The sequence below is a fragment of the Strix uralensis genome, chromosome 5, assembly GCF_047716275.1.
Source record: "Strix uralensis isolate ZFMK-TIS-50842 chromosome 5, bStrUra1, whole genome shotgun sequence".
Taxonomy (NCBI): domain Eukaryota; kingdom Metazoa; phylum Chordata; class Aves; order Strigiformes; family Strigidae; genus Strix; species Strix uralensis.
The window spans coordinates 87184389-87205232 of NC_133976.1; the positions used below are offsets into that span (position 1 = coordinate 87184389).

The window sequence follows — 20844 nt, forward strand, 5'->3', positions numbered from 1 at the left end:
AAAAAAAAAAAGGAGAGAGGGAAAGGGAGAGAAAAAAGTAGGCGGATTGCAGTGACTGACTGCCCAATGGCAGCCCCGAGTCTCAGGAGAGTTACAGAGAGAGGGAGAGAGAGAGAGAGAGGCACTTTCTGCCATCCAAATCCCTTAAACCATCCTCATTCCAACACGAGAACCCACTGTAACAACTTCCAACCACTGAGACATGACAGGCAGGAGCCCAGAGGCAGCAGCAGCAGCGAGAGCAGCAGCAGCAGCACATACTCTGCACAGGGAGCAGCATTAGCACCAGGGGAATACTAGACACAACAATACAAACAAACAAACAAACAAACAGACAAAGCCCCCCCAAGCCCAAGGGACTGGATTCCAACTCAGATTCAAGCCACAGCTGACACCAAAAAGGGTGGGGAATTACGACCAGGGGGGGCCAGAAAGGAATAACCAAGGAAGCGAACTCCAAGAGTTGTAAACGGGATTCAGCCATGATCCTTTTTTCATCTCGCAGTGTGTTACTCTCAGTGTATTACCCTCAGATTTTCCTCATCCTTACCAGTGGGAGTTACCTGTAAGTGATCCAGATTTTTTTTTTTTTTTTTTCTCTCTCTCTCTCAAAATACTGTTTGAAAATGCCCCCGCTAAGCAGCTACCTAGGGGCAAGGCGAGCAGAGGGAGCCGGGAGAAGCCGGTGCGTGGCGGTGCCGGTGCCGTCGCTGCTGCTCGGACCCTGCCCGGGGGAAGGTACAAACCGCCAGGTAACTCCCGGGGCTGCCCCGACGGCGGGGACCGGGGCCCGGCGTGCCCGCAGCGGGGGCGGCGCGGCGACGGGGCACACGGAGCGGCCGGCGGCTCCCCTGGGGACTCCGACCCCGACTCCTCCTCCTGCCAAAGCGGAGATGGGCATCGCTCGCCGGGGGGGGAAAGCGTGTTTCTGCGCGGAGAACCCCGAGGAGCCGTGAAAAAGGGAGGCGGATGGGGGAAGGGGGGGTGCTGCCAGCGACCGGCCCCGCAGCCCGGGGAGAGCCCCCGGCCGCGGAAGCTCTTAGGAGCCGGTTGCTTTGGCTCCGGAGGGATCTCCAGTCCCGCAGTTAGAGCTGGCTCCAGGACCTTTTCCTTGTGAGGAAGGGGGTGGAGGTAGGGGTGGGGGAAATGAGAGTCGGTGGGTGGGACTGCAAGGAGTTTCGGTCTCTCTCTCTCTCTCTTTTTTTTTTTTTTTTTTTTTTTTTTTAATATCTATATCTGTATCTAACGTTGCGGTGGATAAGTTAGCGGCTCGGCTAGTCCGTGCCGGGCTGCGGAGAGGGTGTTCGCCGTCGTGCTTCGGCAGGTCCCTGTCCCCGCCGGGTGCTGCTTTAAGGGGCCGGGGTGGCGGGTCGGGGTCCCCGCGGTGCCGAGGGGGGGGCCGGGGCCGCACGCCGGAGCCCGGAGGGTGTGGGGTGTGTGGGGGGGTGCCGGGCGGCTGTCAAGGGCTTCTCCTCTCCCCAGCTCCGGGCGAGACCCGACCACGCTGGGGTGGCGGCCGTGGGGAGGGCGCCAGGGGCGGCAGGTTCCCCCCGGCCGGTGGAGCCGGTTTAAAACCGGGGACCCTTCTCCCCCCTCCCTGGAGCATCCCCCCCCCCCACCCCCCCCCCACCCCAAGCCCAGGCTCGGGGATCGGGCCCGGGGGAGCGTAGCGGGTCCGGCCCGGGGGTGGCCGCGGTAGAGGGGATCCCCTCGGCTCGGGCGGGGATGGAGAGGGGGGGGACCCCCCGCTTCGGTGGCCCCGGCCTCGCGTTCCCCTCGGCTCCGGGCTGGTTTCCCGTCTCTCCCACCCCCGCGCCGAGCTCGGATCTTTTCGTACCCCGGCGGGTGCAAAATTTGAGCTCCTACCGCTGAACTGTCTGTGGATTTATATAGTTCTCTGTCTTTTTATTTATTTATTTTTTTTCCCCTATGTATGCACATAAACCAGCACGTGTGCGTGGGTTCCTCCGTGTGTGTGCGCGTGTTTTCTGTGGGCTATGGAAAAAAATAGAACCCACCGCTGTGGAAGAAAAGTAGGAATAAACACACCCATAAAAAGAAACTAAACGCTTATTTCTACATTCTTAATTCTTAATGAAATGCACATGCCTTGGCTACCGATTTTTAAAGGCGCTTGATTTATGGAAGCACGTTAGCTTTAATTCGGTTGGATGCTCCTGATTAAACCGAATAGCCAGAGCTGCCTGTTTCTGCTCACAGGCGGGAGATGTCTGCTGGTAGGTGACCATAGTTTGTTAAAAAAAAAAAAAATTAAAATATTGCAGTGCTATCTTTTTCTTAAAAAAAAAAAACCAGGAGGAAGGAGTCGTAATAAATAAATAAATACACCCTTTTAATATAAGCGTAGCCATATTTTTCTCAAAACCGTAGGAAATTACTATCCTACAAAGTTTTCCTTCTATAAATAGTTCAAATCTTGAAACAAAAGTTTTAAACCGCACACCAGATGCTGGGATGCTAGCGGTTTCCCTTGCTGTGTGACATAATTATAAGGTCCGAAAGCAAAAGCTATAGAAGTATAATAATAATACTAAGGCGACTGCTGAGGGGAAATACAAGGGAAGCAATGCCTGCTTTATTTAGAGCGAACTGCTTGGGGATCTTTTGAACGCTGCCCCGCGACAATGAGGAGTTGTTGCGGAGAAATAATGCTCCCTCGGCTTTCCCTGGGCCATCCCCAGTTCACCCCCCCAGCGGCAGGTCACTGGGAGCTGGACCGGCGGAGGCTATTGCAGTCCAGCAGAGCAGAAGGGAAAGGGATCAGGAGGTGAAACCCAACAAAGCGGAGCCCCAAACCCAGGCGCACCTCCCTCCCTCCCTCCCTCTTCCATCCATCCATCACTCCAGAGGGACGGAGCAGCGCACCCGGGGCCGGTGGAGAGAGGCTCCCCGGGACCCCCCCCCCCCCCACGCCGTGTCACCCCCGGCCGGGCTTGCTGCATCTCAGCTCTGTGTCCGTCCCCCCCCGTCCCCCCCCCCCCCCCACCTCCGCCGCCCCCCGGTAAGCGGGGAACGGCAGCGGGGAGAACCGGGCGCTCTGCGACGCTTCGCCCCGCTCCCGTTTGAAAGTTAAAAGCAAGAGGAGTTATTTCAGTGCTTAATGGATAGTAGCCGAGCGAACTTGTGGTGTTTATCTTGTGGGTAAATATACTTCTCTGGCTTCCTAATAGCAGCTTTTGAAGATTAAAGCATAGTAGAGCCTGTTCGAGCATTATCTGGGTCTGCTGCCCTTGCTCTCTGGAGGGGAGGATGCTCCCCAAGCTGCTAGTTAGTGAGTTCTCATGGACCGTCAAGGGTTATGATGATTTTGCCCGAGATCTCCCTCATCTTTTGGGTATGGGAACAACTCCTCGGCTTCGGAGTTTCTGGTCCTTCGGGATAAAGACGAACCTACCAGGGACAGTGCGTAGCTGACGAGCAAAGCGACTGCGGGGTGTCGGTGCTCTGTCCCTCTCGGTGCGTGTGAGTTGGGGCGGGGAGGGGGGCACCGTGCAGCTCCGTTATTCTGCTAGAGAATCTGTGAAGCAAAAATCCTGTTGTGAGGAAACGGGAATTTTCAGAATGAAAAAAAGGCAGTGATGAAATGAAATTTCATTCTCAGAATGAAAAAGGCACCGGGGCCTCGGTGTTTTGTGTGCACTAGCGGGGAAGAAAGTGAAGTTATGGTAGACTACATCCAAAATTAAAGAACCAATTCCTCTATAAAAATGATTTCTACACTGTAGGTATGCTCTCTGACAAAGTAATCTTCTTTGGCATGCTTGCCTACTAAACTTTGGCCCTCTGAGACACTGTAAACATTTTTACAACCAGAAACAATTAGTGTCTGACTTTTTTGAAAAGAAAACTGTAGCTAGAATAGCTGGTAGTAGGATGATTGATGCATTGTAATGCTCTGGACATATTTTGGTAATCCAATTATATATTTAAAGTATAAAACTGACATTTAATAATATTGATGTAATTAGTATAAATGTCTAAAAACCAGGATTATATATAATACTGTCTGGCACCGTTTCTTGCAGTCCATGTTTGAGTGTGCATGTGTCTCTACACATATAGATATTTAGCTTCTTCTAAAGAGGATGGTGCTAGTCTAACTTTCCATTCGTGTACTCCTTTCACTGTTCATCTTCTTTAGGGTTGGATGCATTCACCAGCAATGTGAGAGTCGGTTCCTAAGCATCTTATTTCAGGGATTATCTGCTGGTACATAGACAGAGTTAAATCAGTTATTTGCTATAAGGCAATTGGGAATAACTCGTCAGGGAGAGTGTCTGTAGGTAGTAATAGCAGTATAAATCTTCAAAGCGGCTATGTATTCTAACACCACAATACAGCTGATAATTTATATTAGTGAGTAGATATTACTGGCTGGGTAGGAAACGTAGAGGGAGAAAAAACCCCTCTGCACCTTTTGCATCTGTTTTGCTGGTGCTCCCTGGCCCTCACCATTCCATGTCCTTTACGACGGGGCTTCTCCACACTCGTGGGAAGCGGGTGAGAAGGAACGCATGTTTTGCATATGCCTACAGGAAAGTACTCATACCTAATCCCTAAAGATTAAGAGTGCTGGAGCCAGTCCCCGAAGCTCGTCTCTTAATCTGTGCAGCGCGGGAGGGAGCTGCACAAGCAGAGAACAGCCGGCAAAGCCTTCAAGGGGACGGCAGGCACGGCTCCACCATTAATATCAGCCAGCGTGACTGATGCTCCCACAGTAGCTGATACAGGCAGGGCTACAAGGCTGACACACGCTTCCCATCCTGGTTAGATCAGGGCTGTGTTGACCTCTGTGATAAAACTGGCTGTCAGGGGAACAGGATTGTCTCTGGCTCAGGTCACCGGACTGCAGCGTAAATCCATCATTCCCCTGCTTTTGCACCTTGTTCATCTTATAACTGAGACTGTCCGCTCCTTAGGGCAAGCTCGCTCACTCTCTCAGCCTCTGTTTGGGCAGTGTCCCATGCCTGAGGAGAGCTCTGTTGAGATCCTTAGATACTCCTTTTACATGGCACTGTCATAATAGTAATCTGTAAAAGGATTTGGAATAGGACTTCAAATTTACTGTCCCCCAGAGATGTGTTGGCTTAGAAACCAAACAGGTGAACCTCCAAAGGGTATTGACTATTTTCAGGATCACCTAAAGCTAATGCTTTTTCTCAGCAGAAACAAGATAGATAAAGAATATTTTCATGCTGGGCTGCCATAATGGCCGTGAGCTTGGCTTACCTGCCCGATACTGGCTATTTCCATGTATTGAAGCAGCCACACAAAGATGGGAGTGTGATTGTGATATGACTTCTTGGTATCTCTAGAAGATAAAGACCACCATTTCTCTGAGAGACCCAGGCTAAAATTCCCTGTCTAAAACCAGCAGAGCTTTGGTAAATCTGTGACTGGCCACCCCTCTCCCTGCTGTGGCCTAGGCCAAGCACTCAAGTCCTGAATATCCTTGAATCCAAATGCATTTGGATGTAGGCAACTCTGTCAATCCTTTGTGGCAAACAGGTTCTGTGAATTAGATGTCTAGCATGCCTTAAAATTGAAAAAAAAAGTAGTGACTTAAATAATTATAAGGAAAGGTGGCAGCATCCAGCCAGGATGTCGGCGTGGAATTATTATGTATGTTGCATTATTAACATAATATAACAAGTGGGTATAAAGCAACATGAAATATTCAGGTGAGTAGGTAAGACTGAATGCAGATATGCTCGCATATTAAACAAAGAAGGAGGCTAAACCCACAGAAGACAATATTTCAAAGGAGGTATTAAAGAGCTAAACAAAGCGAGCTGCAATTTCACAGTTAGACTGACAAACGTATTTCCTGCAATGGAAAAAACGCACCATGTGTACCTGGCAATATGGGATGCTAAAGGCAGAACGGTGCTAAGTGTTTTTTCCGTGCATGGGACTGCATCGTTTGGACTAGAATGCTGTCAGAGAGATTCCTAACCCCCAAAATACAGTTCAGCCCTCTAGTTCTCCCAAACCACCACAAGCAACAGAAAGCTGGGACCAGCTATAGATCAAAGGAGTTCTGCAGGCGTGCTGACACCACGCGTTACAGAACTGGTTAATGTTGCAAGCTCGATTTCTTCAGCCCATAACCTTTGCATGTCGTTTTACCCTCAGCGGACTCTCACCAGTGTTTTTCATGCATGCTGGCAAACCTCCTCTACCTGCTAACTACCTGACAGATGGCTTTTCGCAACTCCAGGTCTACCTGCTTGATTCTTCTCATTATTTTTGCTCTTTCCTCCTTGATGCTTGGCTGCTCTGCTGTACAGCAGTAGCCCAACCTGCCCCAGATATATAATTTATAGAGTATACAGTAGTGCACTACGTGGAAGGGCTGTATGGGAACTAGCCAGGCCTTTGGTCAAGTCATAAGAACCGTGATCAAAATGTCTACGCACGAAAGCAAAATCTCCATCAGTTTTGGGTCATGAGATTGCGCCGTGCACATGTGAATACCTGGGCAACGAGCTCAACAAACGTGTCACCATAAGCTTCAGATTTACAAGCCCAGAATTACTTGGGAGGCTAACAAAGACCAGGAGCTCAGGCACAGGAGCGCTCTGGAAGAAAAGCGGGTTCCTGGAGAATGACTTTCGGTCCTTTAAGGGTTATTAGCACCTTCTCCTTCTCTTTTACTTTCCCTTCAATCCTCCCCCAAAGGTAAAAGGAAACATTTTCCCACTGTTGTGGAGAGCTGCATAGGATTTGCTGGCTACTTCTTGTCTAGAGAGCTCCTTTGCTTTTGCTACAACACACGCATAAGGAGCATTGCAAATACTTCAACTAGAGTAAATGTGAAGAAATACTAGATACAGAGACTTAAAGTATTTTCTCAGTAGGTTTTTCTGTCCATAAGCAATATATGACTTCTCTCTTCTGTTACTATCTAAATGTTGTTAGGCCACACCTTTAGATAAAGTTGTCTTTTCTACACTTTCCTCTCAGGCTTTCTTTCTAAAAGGCATCGATAGTGTGATGGAGCTGAAAGTTAGCTGCCTCATTCAGTTCTAAAGGGGCATAGGCAGCTTTTAGAAAGTTAAGATAGTTATGGCCAAATAGTTGTTCTCATCATAAAAAAATCTTTCTTCCACTAGGATCTGATAGCAAGATGATTATCACCTATTAATTATTTTGTGGCAAATCATACCTTCTTTAGAAAATCGGAAGACAGGCTAAATTAGAGAGTTGATGTATCTTTCTCTGGAAATAATTTTAATAGTGCATACAGTTTGTACCCGTGTCATAGTTACAGTTTTGAACATTTATTTTCTTTTGAGCCTGTACTTGTGGATCAGATTTCCCTCGTGGCAGGAACCCACAAAGAATAAAATTCACGTTTATGCAAAAATCCCACTTAATCATCATGGTGACATAGTCTTTGTTCCAGCTCTTTGTCCAAGGTCAAATTTCACCCTGAGTTCCTAAGTAATATGAAAAAAAGGACATCCAGCGGTATAGCAAGTGTGCAAATGAGGGCAAAAGCTAGCCTCAGATGTTTAACATGTGGCGGAAGAATTTTCCCCTGTGAAGTGGCACCAAGTCCACTAGCCACTGTACTGTGTGTCCCAAATTTTTTATTTGAAGTAAAGCCACCGTGTTGCTAATCAGTGGCACATCTTTCAAAACTGATTGAACTCCGGGGGCTCTCCTGGCAGATTTGTGGCGCAAAGATAACGCTGATGAGTTGCACCTTCCACCAGCACGCACCTGGAATACACAACAGAGGCATTCAAAAGCATTTTCTTCTGGATGGCCATCGCTATAGATTGGTGGAGCATTCTGGGAAGCTCTTATGTCTTGTCTTTTCAGCCCTGAGGACCTAAGGCTTCTCTCCCGTGGGTTTACGTCCACAGCTCAGTAAGTTAATAAAGCAGGAGCAACTCAATGGAATGGCTCTGGTGCAAGTGAGAGGAGAACCAAAGAGAAAGTCAGCACAAGCCTTGTTCTTCCAGTATCCATTCGAGTACAGCCTTGGCACTGGCTGCCATATTACGCAATTTAAAGGGAATGTGGCCATATTTCCCAAGAACATACAGCGAAAGCAATATTAATAGGAGGCCATGTCAGAGAAAACCCCAAATCAGTTCTATGGGCTATTGAAAGAATCATTATGGCCTCTGGTGCCAGTAAGAGCTGACATAAAAACAAAATGTTATTTATTTTTTGAGGGGAGAAGCACTTCAAAAGCACTGTGGCATTTGCTCGTTATGTGCAAGGCATTGTGGAGCAGCCCAGCTTTCAAAGCTGGAAGTGAGCAGAAGCCATAAAGATATAAACCACTGTCTGCCTGCAAGTAGGGCCTGGAAAACAACTTGAGGTGTATTTAATTTAAAATTGTTTAAGTGCTGCACTACTGGGACTGGATATTGTATCCACCCTCCTAATCTGGCTGAAGTGAGACACAATTATGAAATGTGACTACTATTTAATAATAGTTTCTTTCATTCAAGGATCGTAAGTGAATTAATCTTCCCAGTGTTCAAGTGAATTGGGCAAGGACCATTTCATTCACCACTGGGGTGGAATGCAGCAGCTGCTGTGGAGCACCCAGCAGAGCTGTATGGACTTGCAGGGCCAGCACCGGTCCTAACAGCCCCGGCAGCAAGGCAAGAAAGCATCTGAAAAAGCCCAAGTGCATCTCTAATTGATCTGGACCCTGGCCAGGGCGCCCAGACGGCCCCTCTAAAGATTCCGCTTTTCCACGGTGGGATTTGCTCAGAGGTGAGGATAGTCAAGGTCTGAGACTGGACCGATGCCTGAGATGCTGAATAGCAGTATCCTGACTTCTGCCTGCCTCAGTTTCCCACAGCTTTAATAGGGCAATAACAACGCTGGCACGGCTTGGAGGTAGGGGAGGGGCAGGAGAGCGAAAGCTGCTGCAGCACTTTGAAAACGGAAAACGCGGTGTAAGTGCCACGTCATTACTTTCAGTGACTCTTTTTCTGACCGCAAGCAGCAGAGACGGCACGATCGCGTCTCATCTGAAACGTGGCATCGCGACGGCCTACTCCAACACCATGTCCAGTGCGGCCTCGGGTAGAGGGCAGGGGGAAAGCGTTGCCTTGCTGAACTCATGAGCATTGTTTCTGATGGTGCCTCCTCCTTCCACGGGAGCCAGCCAGCCACCCCGGGAACAGTGGAGCCAGGCTGGGCTGAGGAGAGCTGCTGGCCTCGGGGTGCGAGGTGGCTGGTGGCAAGCTGGGTAGCAGGCAGGACATGGTTAAGAGAGTGCTGAGGGGAATGGCAGCATCTCTCATGACTCCTTTGGCTGCTTGCCAGGGAGCCATGTGACTCCTTGGTTAAAAGAGTCCTCTCAACCATGAGACACTTTTTTTCCCCCCCCCTCTGGTTGTACCTTTTCTTTTCTGAAGTTAAAAGAAAACAAAACGTACCCACAAAACTTTCCACATTAAAGTTATAGTGTAGTCCGATGACTCAGGGTGAGAAACTCAAGGGGAATGAAGAGGAAGGGGAACATTTCTGAATCAGACCTGTTGTGCTGAGCCTTAAAGGAGAGGAGGATTTTGCTGGATGGAGAACAGCACTGCTGTACAGCACAGGGAGCAAGGAGCAAAGGATTGGGCTTAAATCTATTCCCTACTGCTGTGGACTACCACTAAACCTGTCAGGGTAGCTTCAGATCCAGCGGACTCTGATGCTATCAAAAGGGCTAAGGGTGGGAGTGCAAATAAATATGGCTTCATCTGATTCATAGCAAATTCCTTTTTCTCCACTCCCATGGCCTAAAGGGTACACCAGCTAGCTTTACAGTTTTTGGTTGTTTTCTTTTATTGGCTCCTCTCATCACAGTATCTGAGCACTGCCCATAATAATTAGATTGGCACATCCCTAGTAGACTTCCTGGAGTCTTTTGTTCTTCTCCCTTCTCTGTCTCTGGGGAGCTCTGCCCAGGGTAGGTGTTTCTGAAAGGAGGGATGGGGTCAGCTTATTGTTGTTAATGTCACTCTGGTGATGTTGTAAAAGATGTATCAAAGAGGAAGTTCTTGCACTATGACCTAAAGGTCATCAGCCTCTGGATTAGTCTAATCTCTGAAAGTTTGTTCCCCAGACAGATCCTTTCGACCGAGAGTAACGTACCTCTGGGCTCAGAGCTTTGTCTTGTGTTTTACGACCTTCGTTGTTCCAGAGGAGCTCAACAGCCCTGGCAGAGGCAGAGGTTTGGTCTGTCTTCTCTTGCTGGGCCATGATCCACTAATTGCTGCGTGGAGGTTAGGCTTCACACCTTGAACCGGGGATGAAAGAGAATAGGAGAGATGAGAAGGACTTGCATGCAGGGGCAACGTGCACAGCATAACCTCACCTGGACACACGCTATCTACTTTGAAGTCAACGTGCTGTTTTCATGGTCAGAGCACTTTGGAAGTCATAAAGCCCACTTTGGCTTTGTCCTCTTTTGGGAGGAAAAAAAAAGGCAAACCAGTTTGCAAATTGCCAGCCAAGCAATTTTCCAGGCTCATTGGGTCTCTTGTAGGCTGCACTGCGTGGTTGGAAAAGCTGTGGCTGGAGTTCAGGGGTGTCCATGAACCAGTAACACACAGTGCAAGCTGTGCTGAGGATAGGGGGGTGCCGTTACAAAGCTTGCTCCTTTGTAACCCCAAACGCAGACGTGCTCCTGCGCAGAAGGCATCGTCTTGCTGTAAATACTCACTTTTAAGGAATGCACTTGAGACAAGCATGTGTGCCTGCCCCTGTGTGCTCCTCTCCTCTCCCCACCCCAGCTACACAGCATGCCAAAGCCAGCTCCTCAGCAACAAGACTTGGCAGGTGGCACCTGATGAGATAATCGTGCCCCTGGGACATTAGGAGGCATGAGGTGCAGCCAGGTGCTCCTAATCTGTCCATGGGTGTGATTTTTCTGTGGTAACCACACCCTCAAGTGTTGTCTTACTGCAATTAGGAAATTTGTTCAGTTTAGGTCAAGTACTTCTATTAGGGTGCTCTTCACATCTAACATGTGTTGGCATGGCAGGAGCATGTGGACGTCCAGGGTCAGGCAATGCACTGTGCTGAGTGGTGTTCCTGCAAGTAACAATGAAGAGATCCTTCTTCTCACCACTTTGCTTATTTCTGAACATGGACCTTCCCTTCACGAAGACCCACAAATCTGAGCATTAATTCAGGTGCAACTAGAACTAAATGGAAAAGGCTCCCTGGGATGAGACACTCCGTTTCGTACGTGTCACAAACAAGGAAGCTTTTAAGAGTTTGCCACTTTGGCTTCCTGGGATTTCCATTTTGCAAGAAGTGCTTAAAAACCTAAAATATATGAGGGCCGTACTGCAGCAAAGATCAGATGACAGTTCCTTCTTGTAGGTAGAAAATGCCTTGCTTTCACAGGCTGGCTTGCGTTTCAGTCTTACTGTAGGTAGGAAGCTAGGTGTTAAATCAGTCTGGCAGTGAAATATCCCAGTCAGATACTCACACAGGTTCCTACCTTCTTATTAAAGACTTGGTGTAATAAGGTCCAACAGACAATGAGATGCTCTGGCTATCACAGAGGTGAATAGGAAAGGGGTGGCCTCCAGCTGCTTGCAGAATGCATTCCCCATGTCTATACTTGGGCAGAGCTGTCATTGCTTGCCATGTCTTCTGCCCCTGCAAAAAAAAAAAAAAAAGAGGTATAAAATGAAACAGCACAGAAGTAGCTTCAAGGGCTGCCAAGGTCTTGGTGTGACTTTGGGGAAGCCTGTGTGCTGCAGTTCCTCTTCCAGCATTGCCTGCTTGGGCTGCCAGCGGGGAAAGATCTTTCTGTGCCCTCACACAGGGAAGCACAGGCAAAACTTGTGCTATTGGCCCTGCACTCGTCCAGCCTAGGTGCTGCCTAGTTTAAAGTTGAAGTTTAAATTTTGGCTTCATCCAGACATTGCCTGAATAACTGCAGGATTTAGGTCGCAGTGTTTTGTTAGGAGAGTGCTGTTTATTGGAAAGAAATGGTAAAATCCATTAACTCACTGAGGAAGATGTCCCACGTTGGGTGAAGATAAATCAGAGGGACTGGTGTATTTTATCTCTCCAAAAATGAAAAACACTTTCAGTGCTAACAAAAGTCCTGATTTTCTTCATATTGCACAGATATGTTTTTTGAGGTGTATCAGATCTTTGCTTACATGATAGTTGCCATTGTGTATCTAATTAGAAAGCAGCTTTACCTTTCTGACAATAGCTGGCACGGATTATGTTCATTCTAAGACATCTCGTGAGATAATTAAAGTGATGACTGACAACATAGCACAGCAAAAGGAATGTTTCTCAAAGTGGAGCCGCTTTACAGGTTGCTTGTACACATTTTGTTAAATGCAGCCCTGGTATAATTACCCTGACTTTGATGAATTCCCCAGAAATGAACCTGGCGCCTTGTTTTTTCAGAGCAAATCCTGAAATTCTCTCCATTTCTGACTCCTTTTAAAATTCATGTTTAAATGCGTGTACATGAACACACTGCTTATGAAGGGTGCCTGAATCACAGCCCTGGAAAATGAATTCCTCTCCTTACCCACAAAACCAGCACAGCACAAGCAGAGGGTGTGTGAGCTTCCCCACTCCACCCCATCCTTGTGTCTCATCCATGACCTAGAGGGGCAACCTCTAGCTAGGCATAAGCGGGTGGCTCAGTCTCTGTACTTATTTAATCCTTGGCCAACCTGCTAAGGCTGCCAATAAGGGTGCCAATTGTGGTGGTGGTTTCTGTGATGTGGATAGTCGTCCACTGGGAACTGGATTAAGACCATCAACTCATTTCAAATACTCTAGGCCACAAAGCATCTGCCAAACAGTAACCATTTTTTTGGTCACTACTGACTTGGGTCATGTTTGGATCAGCGATGAAAGGCTCCATATCCCAATACCAATTCCCCGAGCCATACAGTTTCCCGGAATAATTTTTTTAAAGAGGGAAAACATTATTTATTGTCCTAGACTCTCCTTTGATCTGCTGATTTTCAGTGTGCATATTGGCCCTTTAAGGTGCATAATTTTCATTACTTGATTGCAGAGGGTTCAGACGCTGGGGAAGATTTTGGAAGATGACAGGTGGTGGATCCATGTGGTGTGATCCAAAGTGAGCTCTCGGAGATAGTGGGTGCACATTCTGGCACCTCAGTTGGCATTATATTTGGACCTAAGACTGATCTTACACCTTCAAACTTTTCACACATTCCCTCAGCAGGGAAACTGCCATTCAATTGAAGATGATCACGTTGCTTCCTTTGCTCTTGTTCTTTTGGAGATACCTAGATATCTGTGTCAGGTCTGTGTCATCGACCAGCTTTGCTGGTAGCTCTTCCAGCAGCTAATTATATCATCAGTGGTCGTTGCTGAACCCACCACAAACTTTTGTGTATGCCCATTAGCACCCCACCTTGTTGGGAGATGACTTATTTCACAGATGCTGTGGAACTGCAGGGAGCAGAGATTAAACGATTTGCCTCAAATCACACAGCCCAGCAGGACAGGCAACTGGAGTGGAGTTTTCCTGATCTCAGCCTAGCCCCCAAGCCATTAGCAGTTCTTCTCTTCAGCACACCTGTGAGTGGAGCTAGGGCCAGCTGAAATTCTTAGTTTGGTTGGCAATGAACAGTATTTTTTTCTGGGGCCGTGTCTCTTGCCCAGAAGAGACCCAGTCTCAGAGAACACCAGGGATGAGCAGCACACTGTCAGCGTGCTGAAAGAATGTCTTTCTGGACTTTCTTGGGTAATACAAAGCTGCGCAATATTGGCACCAGCTCTGCCTTGAGCTGAAGCGAATCCTAAGAGGGGGCTGGGTTTTTCTTTCCTGGGGGTAACTTATATTTACTCTAGCACGAAGGCACTACTTTGTTTGCATTAGTTCCTCAGAACAGTGAGTCACTTACCTTCTTCTTCTCTATTCTATGTGGACGTGACGCATGCTGTTATATCAAAGAGTGACTGTTAGGATGATAGAAAATATTGAGCACATCCATTAGAGCTGTGGATGTTCATAAGCAACAGATAGAGGAAAAAATGATGGTATTGAGCTGATGGTATTGTGAGGCTCTGGTAGAATCCGCTTTTTGTCAAGCAAGAAAAGTGTCAGGAGCATCTTACCAGTAGATATCTCACAGTGGTTTATTGGTATTAGGCTGTGAAACACGTACTTTGGATTTCCTTTTATTTTGTTTAAAATAATAAACAAAAAATTATTTTATTCAATTTATCCTTCCACTCTGAAAAATTGTTTCTGTTAAGAGAAATAGAAAAAGATGGAAAAAGTAGGGGAAAAATTGTGTTTAAAAGATTATATGCATTCATATAGATACGTATAAAAACCATAATTCTTTAATTCTTAAAAAAAATCTTTTAAAAAAAAAAAAAAGCAGTACTACAAAGTTTCTCTGATTATTTGGAGCCCTTTTATGTACAGTTTCTCTTTCCAGAATAGAAGTTTCCCTTTCAGTATCAGCCAAGGCTTAAATTCAGGAAAACACATGGAGAAATGTAAGCATATTGGTTTAAGGGAGCTTGTAGTTACTTACTTATATTTAAGCAGACCATGTCCCAAATGTAGAAAACACAGGACATATACAGTACCTAGCACCCTTGCATGTTCCCTGAGTACAAAGGGATTCCAACACATGCTTAGCTCTTTCCTAAACCAAGTTCTAAATTCTGGTGATAGCTCTCAATTTTACTTTTTCACTAGCAAACCCGTGAAAAGTGAGCTGAAAATGCACAGTGTCAGTCAGTGAAATCTCAGCTTGGGGCATATGAGTTTATATAAGTAAGTCAGATTTTTCCTTTCAGCCTGTTGGCTGTGTGCAAGGACCAAACTTACCATCTCAGGAGTTTTGAGATGAAAGGTGATGGGGAAGGACAGCCAGGGCAGGGCCTGGCTGGTCCCCAGGGGGAAGGGAATGGAGAGAAGTGTGCAGTGGAAAACCCAATGGGAAGGAGAGTGAGTGAACCTGGAAGAGAAAAGGGGAAGGAGCCCAGCAGCTGGAAGGAAGAAAGTGAGAAGTCGGGTAAGCATGGAAAACAGAAAAGATGGAGCTGGAGAACAAATCAGGCTTTAGGATGGTTGCCAGAGAGGGAGGCAGTTCTTGGGAGGTTCAGCATTTAGCCGATCGTCGTTCAACCTGTCTTGTTGGTCTAAGTCATGGCCCCGTCAGTTGGTCAGAAATTTAATCACTCGAGAGCAGCTTTTTTGCAACTCAGCATGAGGACAACAGTCTGGAGAGGAGCATAGCCTGGAACCAGGAGGCAAACACGGAGTTAGGAAGCATGATCAGAAAACACGAGCAGAGCTGTTCAGCCCAGAGCCACCCGCTGTACAGCTGAGGCTTATTTGTCTGTCCCCGGGAAGGATGAGACTGACCATCACTGGCCAGGAATTGAGACAACAAAGGACAGAGCACGACTCATAGCTGGCTAATTTCAGCTGGCAGAGGATGATCCCCCTTTTGAGGAGGGGGCAGGGGGAGAGGTGCAGGAGAGGGAATGTAAAAGAGGTAAGAGACAAAGCGCAGTTTACATCAGTAAGAGAATTCGGCTTTAGAAGAAGATTTTCTGCATGGCTGCTCCACATAAATTGTGCTTAACTCTACAGTTGCAGGATTTTGGGGTCTCTGATGAGGCTCTTCAACTCCTAAGGAGAATTTTACTATTTATCATCCCAATATGTTACCATCCACAAAACCTAAAGCCTTGTGTGGGTGCACTTTTAAGTTTAGAGATTCAGGAATGCTGTAATACTAATGGTTAAAAAAGACACGGATTAAGGGCTCTCTTTACAGGATTTTATTTGTGAGTATTGGGGTAAATGTACTCTTTGGCTTGGGAGTCCACAACTGGAGTGTGTAATGGCAGTAGATAATATTGCAATTCTTCAGTCACAGCAAATGCTGTGTAATACCGGTGTGCAAGGCTGAACTGGGACAGTCACTGCTGAGGGGATGCTCAGCTTTCCCTTCCTCTAGAGCATGAATTAATTTCAAAAGCCAGGCTTTCAGGGGGTATAGCATTGTTTGTGTGCAGCCAAACCATGAAGGATTTTATTCTCAAATTAAATTCAGCTCTTTTCTTTCCATCTCTAGAGCTAACTCTTTTCAATATTTCAGCTGACTGGGATCCAGTTTTTAAAATATATATAGGAGCTATTGCTTGGCACAGAATAGAGACCTTGGCTTTTATAGCATCCATGCACTACCAGGGTCTAGTTTCTTACTTTGTAAAGTATTTTTGTGAAATATCTTTGTTTATATAAAACTAGGTCCAGTACCATGCATATTTCACATCCCTTGTCCTTTTCTGTTGTTTTCTTCGTGGATGCAAATATATATAAAGGGTTTTTAAGACATAGAAAGACTCCCAAGAAGGTCCTTTATGACTATGAGTGGTTTGGGGATCTTCTTTTTAGCTTTGTTTAGAGTTCTCTTTCCAAAGCTACATGCAGTTTTAGTTGAAATTGGTGCTTCATACACACATATATGATTTCAATTTATGTCTCAGAAGCCTGATTCTCAAAGTTTCACTCAGCAGTTTTCACCAAGGACATATATGCGTAGACCTAAGACCAGGCAAATGTTAATGTAAGCTAGCTATTGCATCTCATCCTTCTGAGGAACTCAAATTAACCTCCTTGAGATGAACAGAGCAAGATTGTCATCTGAAGTAAACTATTTTATCAAAACTAATCTCAGTGTAGCTATGCCGGTTTCAGTCTTGCCGTGCAATCACAGAGCTGTATGTTTTTCTCCCTCTCTTCTATTCCCTCCATTATTGTTTCTAAAAGAAACTTCTAAGGAAGGAAATAACTAATAGAGAAACACATGAAACTGAAAGGAGGCTCAGAAACCACCTATGATCCCCATCGGTGGATCCTGCTCTTCGCAATAAACCTCAAGTCACCCACTTTTCTTGAGATGTGAACCAAAAATATCCTTCCCAGGGACCAGGAAGCACCTGGCAAATACCTGGAGAGAAACTCGCTCACATGTTCAGCAACACACGCTGACACACACGTGCAGTCACCCAGGCAGAAGAGTAAATTCTAGCTCCAGTTCTTCCAAGTTGAGAACACATATCTGGGCAAACATAGGTTATTATAACTCTGGACAGCAAACCACAAAGGCATTCAAAGAATCACCACCACAACATTTTACAGAATATTATTACAACTGTCACCAGCAGTTCTGTCAGAAATCTGAAAATTGCAAAGGACAAAATTTAACTACTGAGGAGCAGGGAATTCTCAAAAATTGTCTGACAGTATGCTGGCACGGTTTGGACCAGATAGAAAAATGCTGGGGTTTGCTGCTAACCATCCTGCAGAGCACAGGGGGAAAGCTAATATCAGAACGATACTCGTCTACACCTCTTGCTTTAAGGTCCTACACGCATTCTTATTAGTGTTTTTATGTCTGCTTGCTCTCCTCCTCTGTACTGCACCACCTCTGGAGCTGGACTGACTCCAAGCACCTACTCAAACACTGTTCTTCATCAAAATCTCCAATCCCACTAGAACTGTGACTTTGGAAACAAGTTTGAATTTTATGAGAGAGGAAATACGTGGAGCTGTGCTCACCTGGCCTATACCTGCACCAGCAAAACGTGTCACAGTAACATTGCAGTTAAATTATACCTCTGGAAGTCACATAAGACATTTAGTTGGGCATGACCTCTTGTGCTGTTAAAAGACTTATTTTGTGCATTTATATATTCTGATATAAAATACATGGCATTTTGTGTTGCTCCAGATTTTAATTATGCGATATTAATCCTTTTCCCATGCCTCCTTAAGGCAAGAGTTTGTCAGAGGAGAAGCAGAAATTTGGAGACAAGGATCTGGGAATTGGCACTTCTGGAACTTGGGAGGCTTCCACTGTGTCACGTCCCTGTTTTTCTTAGTTTCTCGCAGGCCTGGTTTCTCATCTCTCACACACTGGAGGGGTTCTTGGTGACTTGAACCCTTGGGATATCTTCTCGACAGGAGGTGGAGCAGGGCTGTTATGCAAAGGTGCAGAGCTTGAATTCCTTCCTTAAGTCCCACAACCATAAATGACTCTGAGGAACCTTCTCCACGCTGCACCCCTTTTAGCTGCTCCTTCAATGTGAAGTGATCCACAAGAACATTGCCTAAAAGCTTTTGATTACATTATTAGGAGTGAAATGGTTAAGCGCACTAATCGCCATTTCCGCCAGATTTCAGGAAAAGCAGATTTGTAGCATGAACTGCGCAGCTCACGTTTCTCTCTATTGTTTCAGACTCTTTGCAGACTGAGGGGAACAGCAAGGTTACAGTAGTTTGCGTGCTGAAGGGCTAATGAACTCGTTAAGAAAATACTCAGGATCGGAATGGTGCTGCAGCTTCCAAAGAGTGAGCGAGGACATGTTAATGTGGTTGGCCCCAATTACTGTCTGTGTGAGAGCCTGCCAGCATATGTGCAAAGTGTTGCTGGGTGTGTGTAACTTCTGCCAGCAAAGCCTTGTTGCCTCTGTCATCATGTATTCCAGGGAAGGCTTTCCTGGAGCCCCACGCATGGCCAGGCAGACCCTGTGGGCGCTCCTGTATGTCGGGATTGCAGCCAGATGTGCCTGGAGTGATGCCCAGCACTGCCCACCTTCATATATTCTTGTGTGCTGCCCTGTACAGAAAAAAGATTTATGCTAGAAATACCTGAGAGAGTTATAAAACATATTATTTTTACTACTGGTCATGCCCATCTCCCTCTAAAGCCAGGTGTTTTTAATACTAAGAGTTGAGGGACTTGTCTGTAATACAGCACCAGCACTGCGGAGCTGCAAAAGCATCCAGTCGTGAAAGTGTCCACTTGTGTAAAATCCCTTCAGCCAACACTGCCCTAATGACTTGGTGGTTGTTGTAGATCTGGAAGTTCAGAATCATGTCTTCTTTGGTCCTGATGCTGGATGGGATATTTTGTTATCTAGTGCAGTTATTTGCAACCATGAGAAAACGCAACTGTATTTTTATAAGTGCGAAAAGTTCCCTACTTTACAGTCCATGGGGCAAATGAGAACATGTCATAACAGGAGCACTTTTTCAGCAGCCTGAGGCCACTATCTACATAAAAATGTGGATTGTCCCAGAGTCAATAAGTATGATCCTATAAGGCCTAGAAACGAACAAAAGACAATTCCTAGCTCCTCGGTGGTACAGAGCACTCCTTTCCAGCAGTTAATGACTTCTAAGACACATATGACTTATAAAATTTATATGACACATGAAGCCTGTCAGTCATCCAAGGCTGACTGCTGCCTCTCTGACGTAGGAAATACTGATTCTGGGGGGAAATATGTTTATTTATGCGCCAGTGGTTTTATAACTGCTGCTTAGGTTTGGAGCTTCAGAAGTGGCTCCAGCAAGCCTGGGTTAATGTACTGAGAGTATGAGAGGTGCAGGGTAAGTAACGTAGGAGGCATTTCCGCAGCTTACCAGCTGATATCACCACAATGTAAGTGATATCAATGTATGTGCTGAACAAAGCAATCTGTTGTATTGGGTTCCCGCCTAGCTCAGTTCAGCAAGAGGCTGACGTTTTGTGGCCTAATTTCACCAAAGTACTTAAGCCTGGGAGTATCCCACTGGCTCTGGTTCGAACTCAGTGGGAACATATGCGTCTTTAAAACTTTCCACACACTCTTAAGAGCTTGTCTAAAGCCCGTGCCCAGCGTGCTCCATGGGATGAACACCGAAAGGCTGTGTGCCATCAGCAGCCGCTGGTGACGTGTATGCTTTGGTCACAGCACGCTCCCTTGGGTGGGTGGTTGCTTCACCAAACTGTTTTCAGTTACATTTTTTTCCTGACCAGGGTTGTTTAGTTTGTCCCTTTGCTCTCAGGCCTTTGCTTGGACAGCTTGTGTCACTTTTTAAGAGCTGCCTTTAATGCAGGAGCTCAGACCTCTTTGGGAAATCTGCCTGCAACTGTCAAAATCGAAAGGGACAAATCTGCATATGGAACATGCTGAATGTGTAACGTCACGTAGATGCCTAAAGGAGATAGGAGCTCTTTAGGAAATCAGACTGCTCCTGTGCTGGCAATCTAGCTTTCAACTCTTTGGAAAATCTGGGTGCTGGACAGATTTCCTTTTAATTACCTGTTTCCGCTGTTATCCCTAGCACTGTTAAAAGCTTACTGAAGGTAATCACCTTCCCTGAAAGCCTGGAGAACATTCATTCACTCACATGTGTGTGCAATTGTCTGTACATCCAGCTGAAGATGCATATGCATATAGCACTGGCTCCCTTCCTAGTGCCTCTTCTCACAGAGCTGCACCCCCAGCTGCCTCCCCACCCCGTATGCAGAGACATGGCATGACCCTTTATTTTTGGTCTTCTCCAGCTCTGCTCTAGGTCCTCCCCTAGCATTGTCCTTTCCCGCTCAGTGCCATTCTAACATTTGCTGTTTATTTATTTTTAAGCTGGGCCTTTGCTCTACAGCTGCCCATACAAAATGGCTTCTAGCAGGGCCAGTCACCAGCACCAGTGGAGTTCATCATCTACTACCCACCCCTGGTCTAACAGGGAAGGAAAAGGAAAAACCTGTGCAGAGGCAAAGTCCTGCACAGGACAGGAACACTAAGGCAACAGTCATGAGCCCTGGTTACCTATATATGTATTGCCAGTGAGGACAGTCACTTCCTTGGAGTCCCCAGAGACTCTTGTAGACGTAAACGGACTTTGGCACAAGCCACCTTTGTTTGATACAATCATTTGTTTTAATGGGGTGAGTCAAATTACTCCAGCTCCCTCCCAGTTTGAGACACAGCTGATTGAAGGAGAGGGTGTGGAGGTTGCAGTGAGAGGGA

General features: G+C 46.5%; 1 protein-coding gene across 1 annotated transcript in view; it reads left to right on the forward strand.

The window, feature by feature from the left end:
- Positions 1-333: 333 nt before the first annotated feature.
- The window catches only part of WNT7B (Wnt family member 7B), an 89748-nt gene continuing 69237 nt past the window's right edge, over positions 334-20844 (forward strand). Inside the window, exon 1 of the mRNA XM_074872113.1 lies at positions 334-565. Within this exon, the coding sequence (XP_074728214.1) occupies positions 483-565 (83 nt within the window). The 5' untranslated portion in view covers positions 334-482. The remainder of the gene's footprint in view (positions 566-20844) is intronic.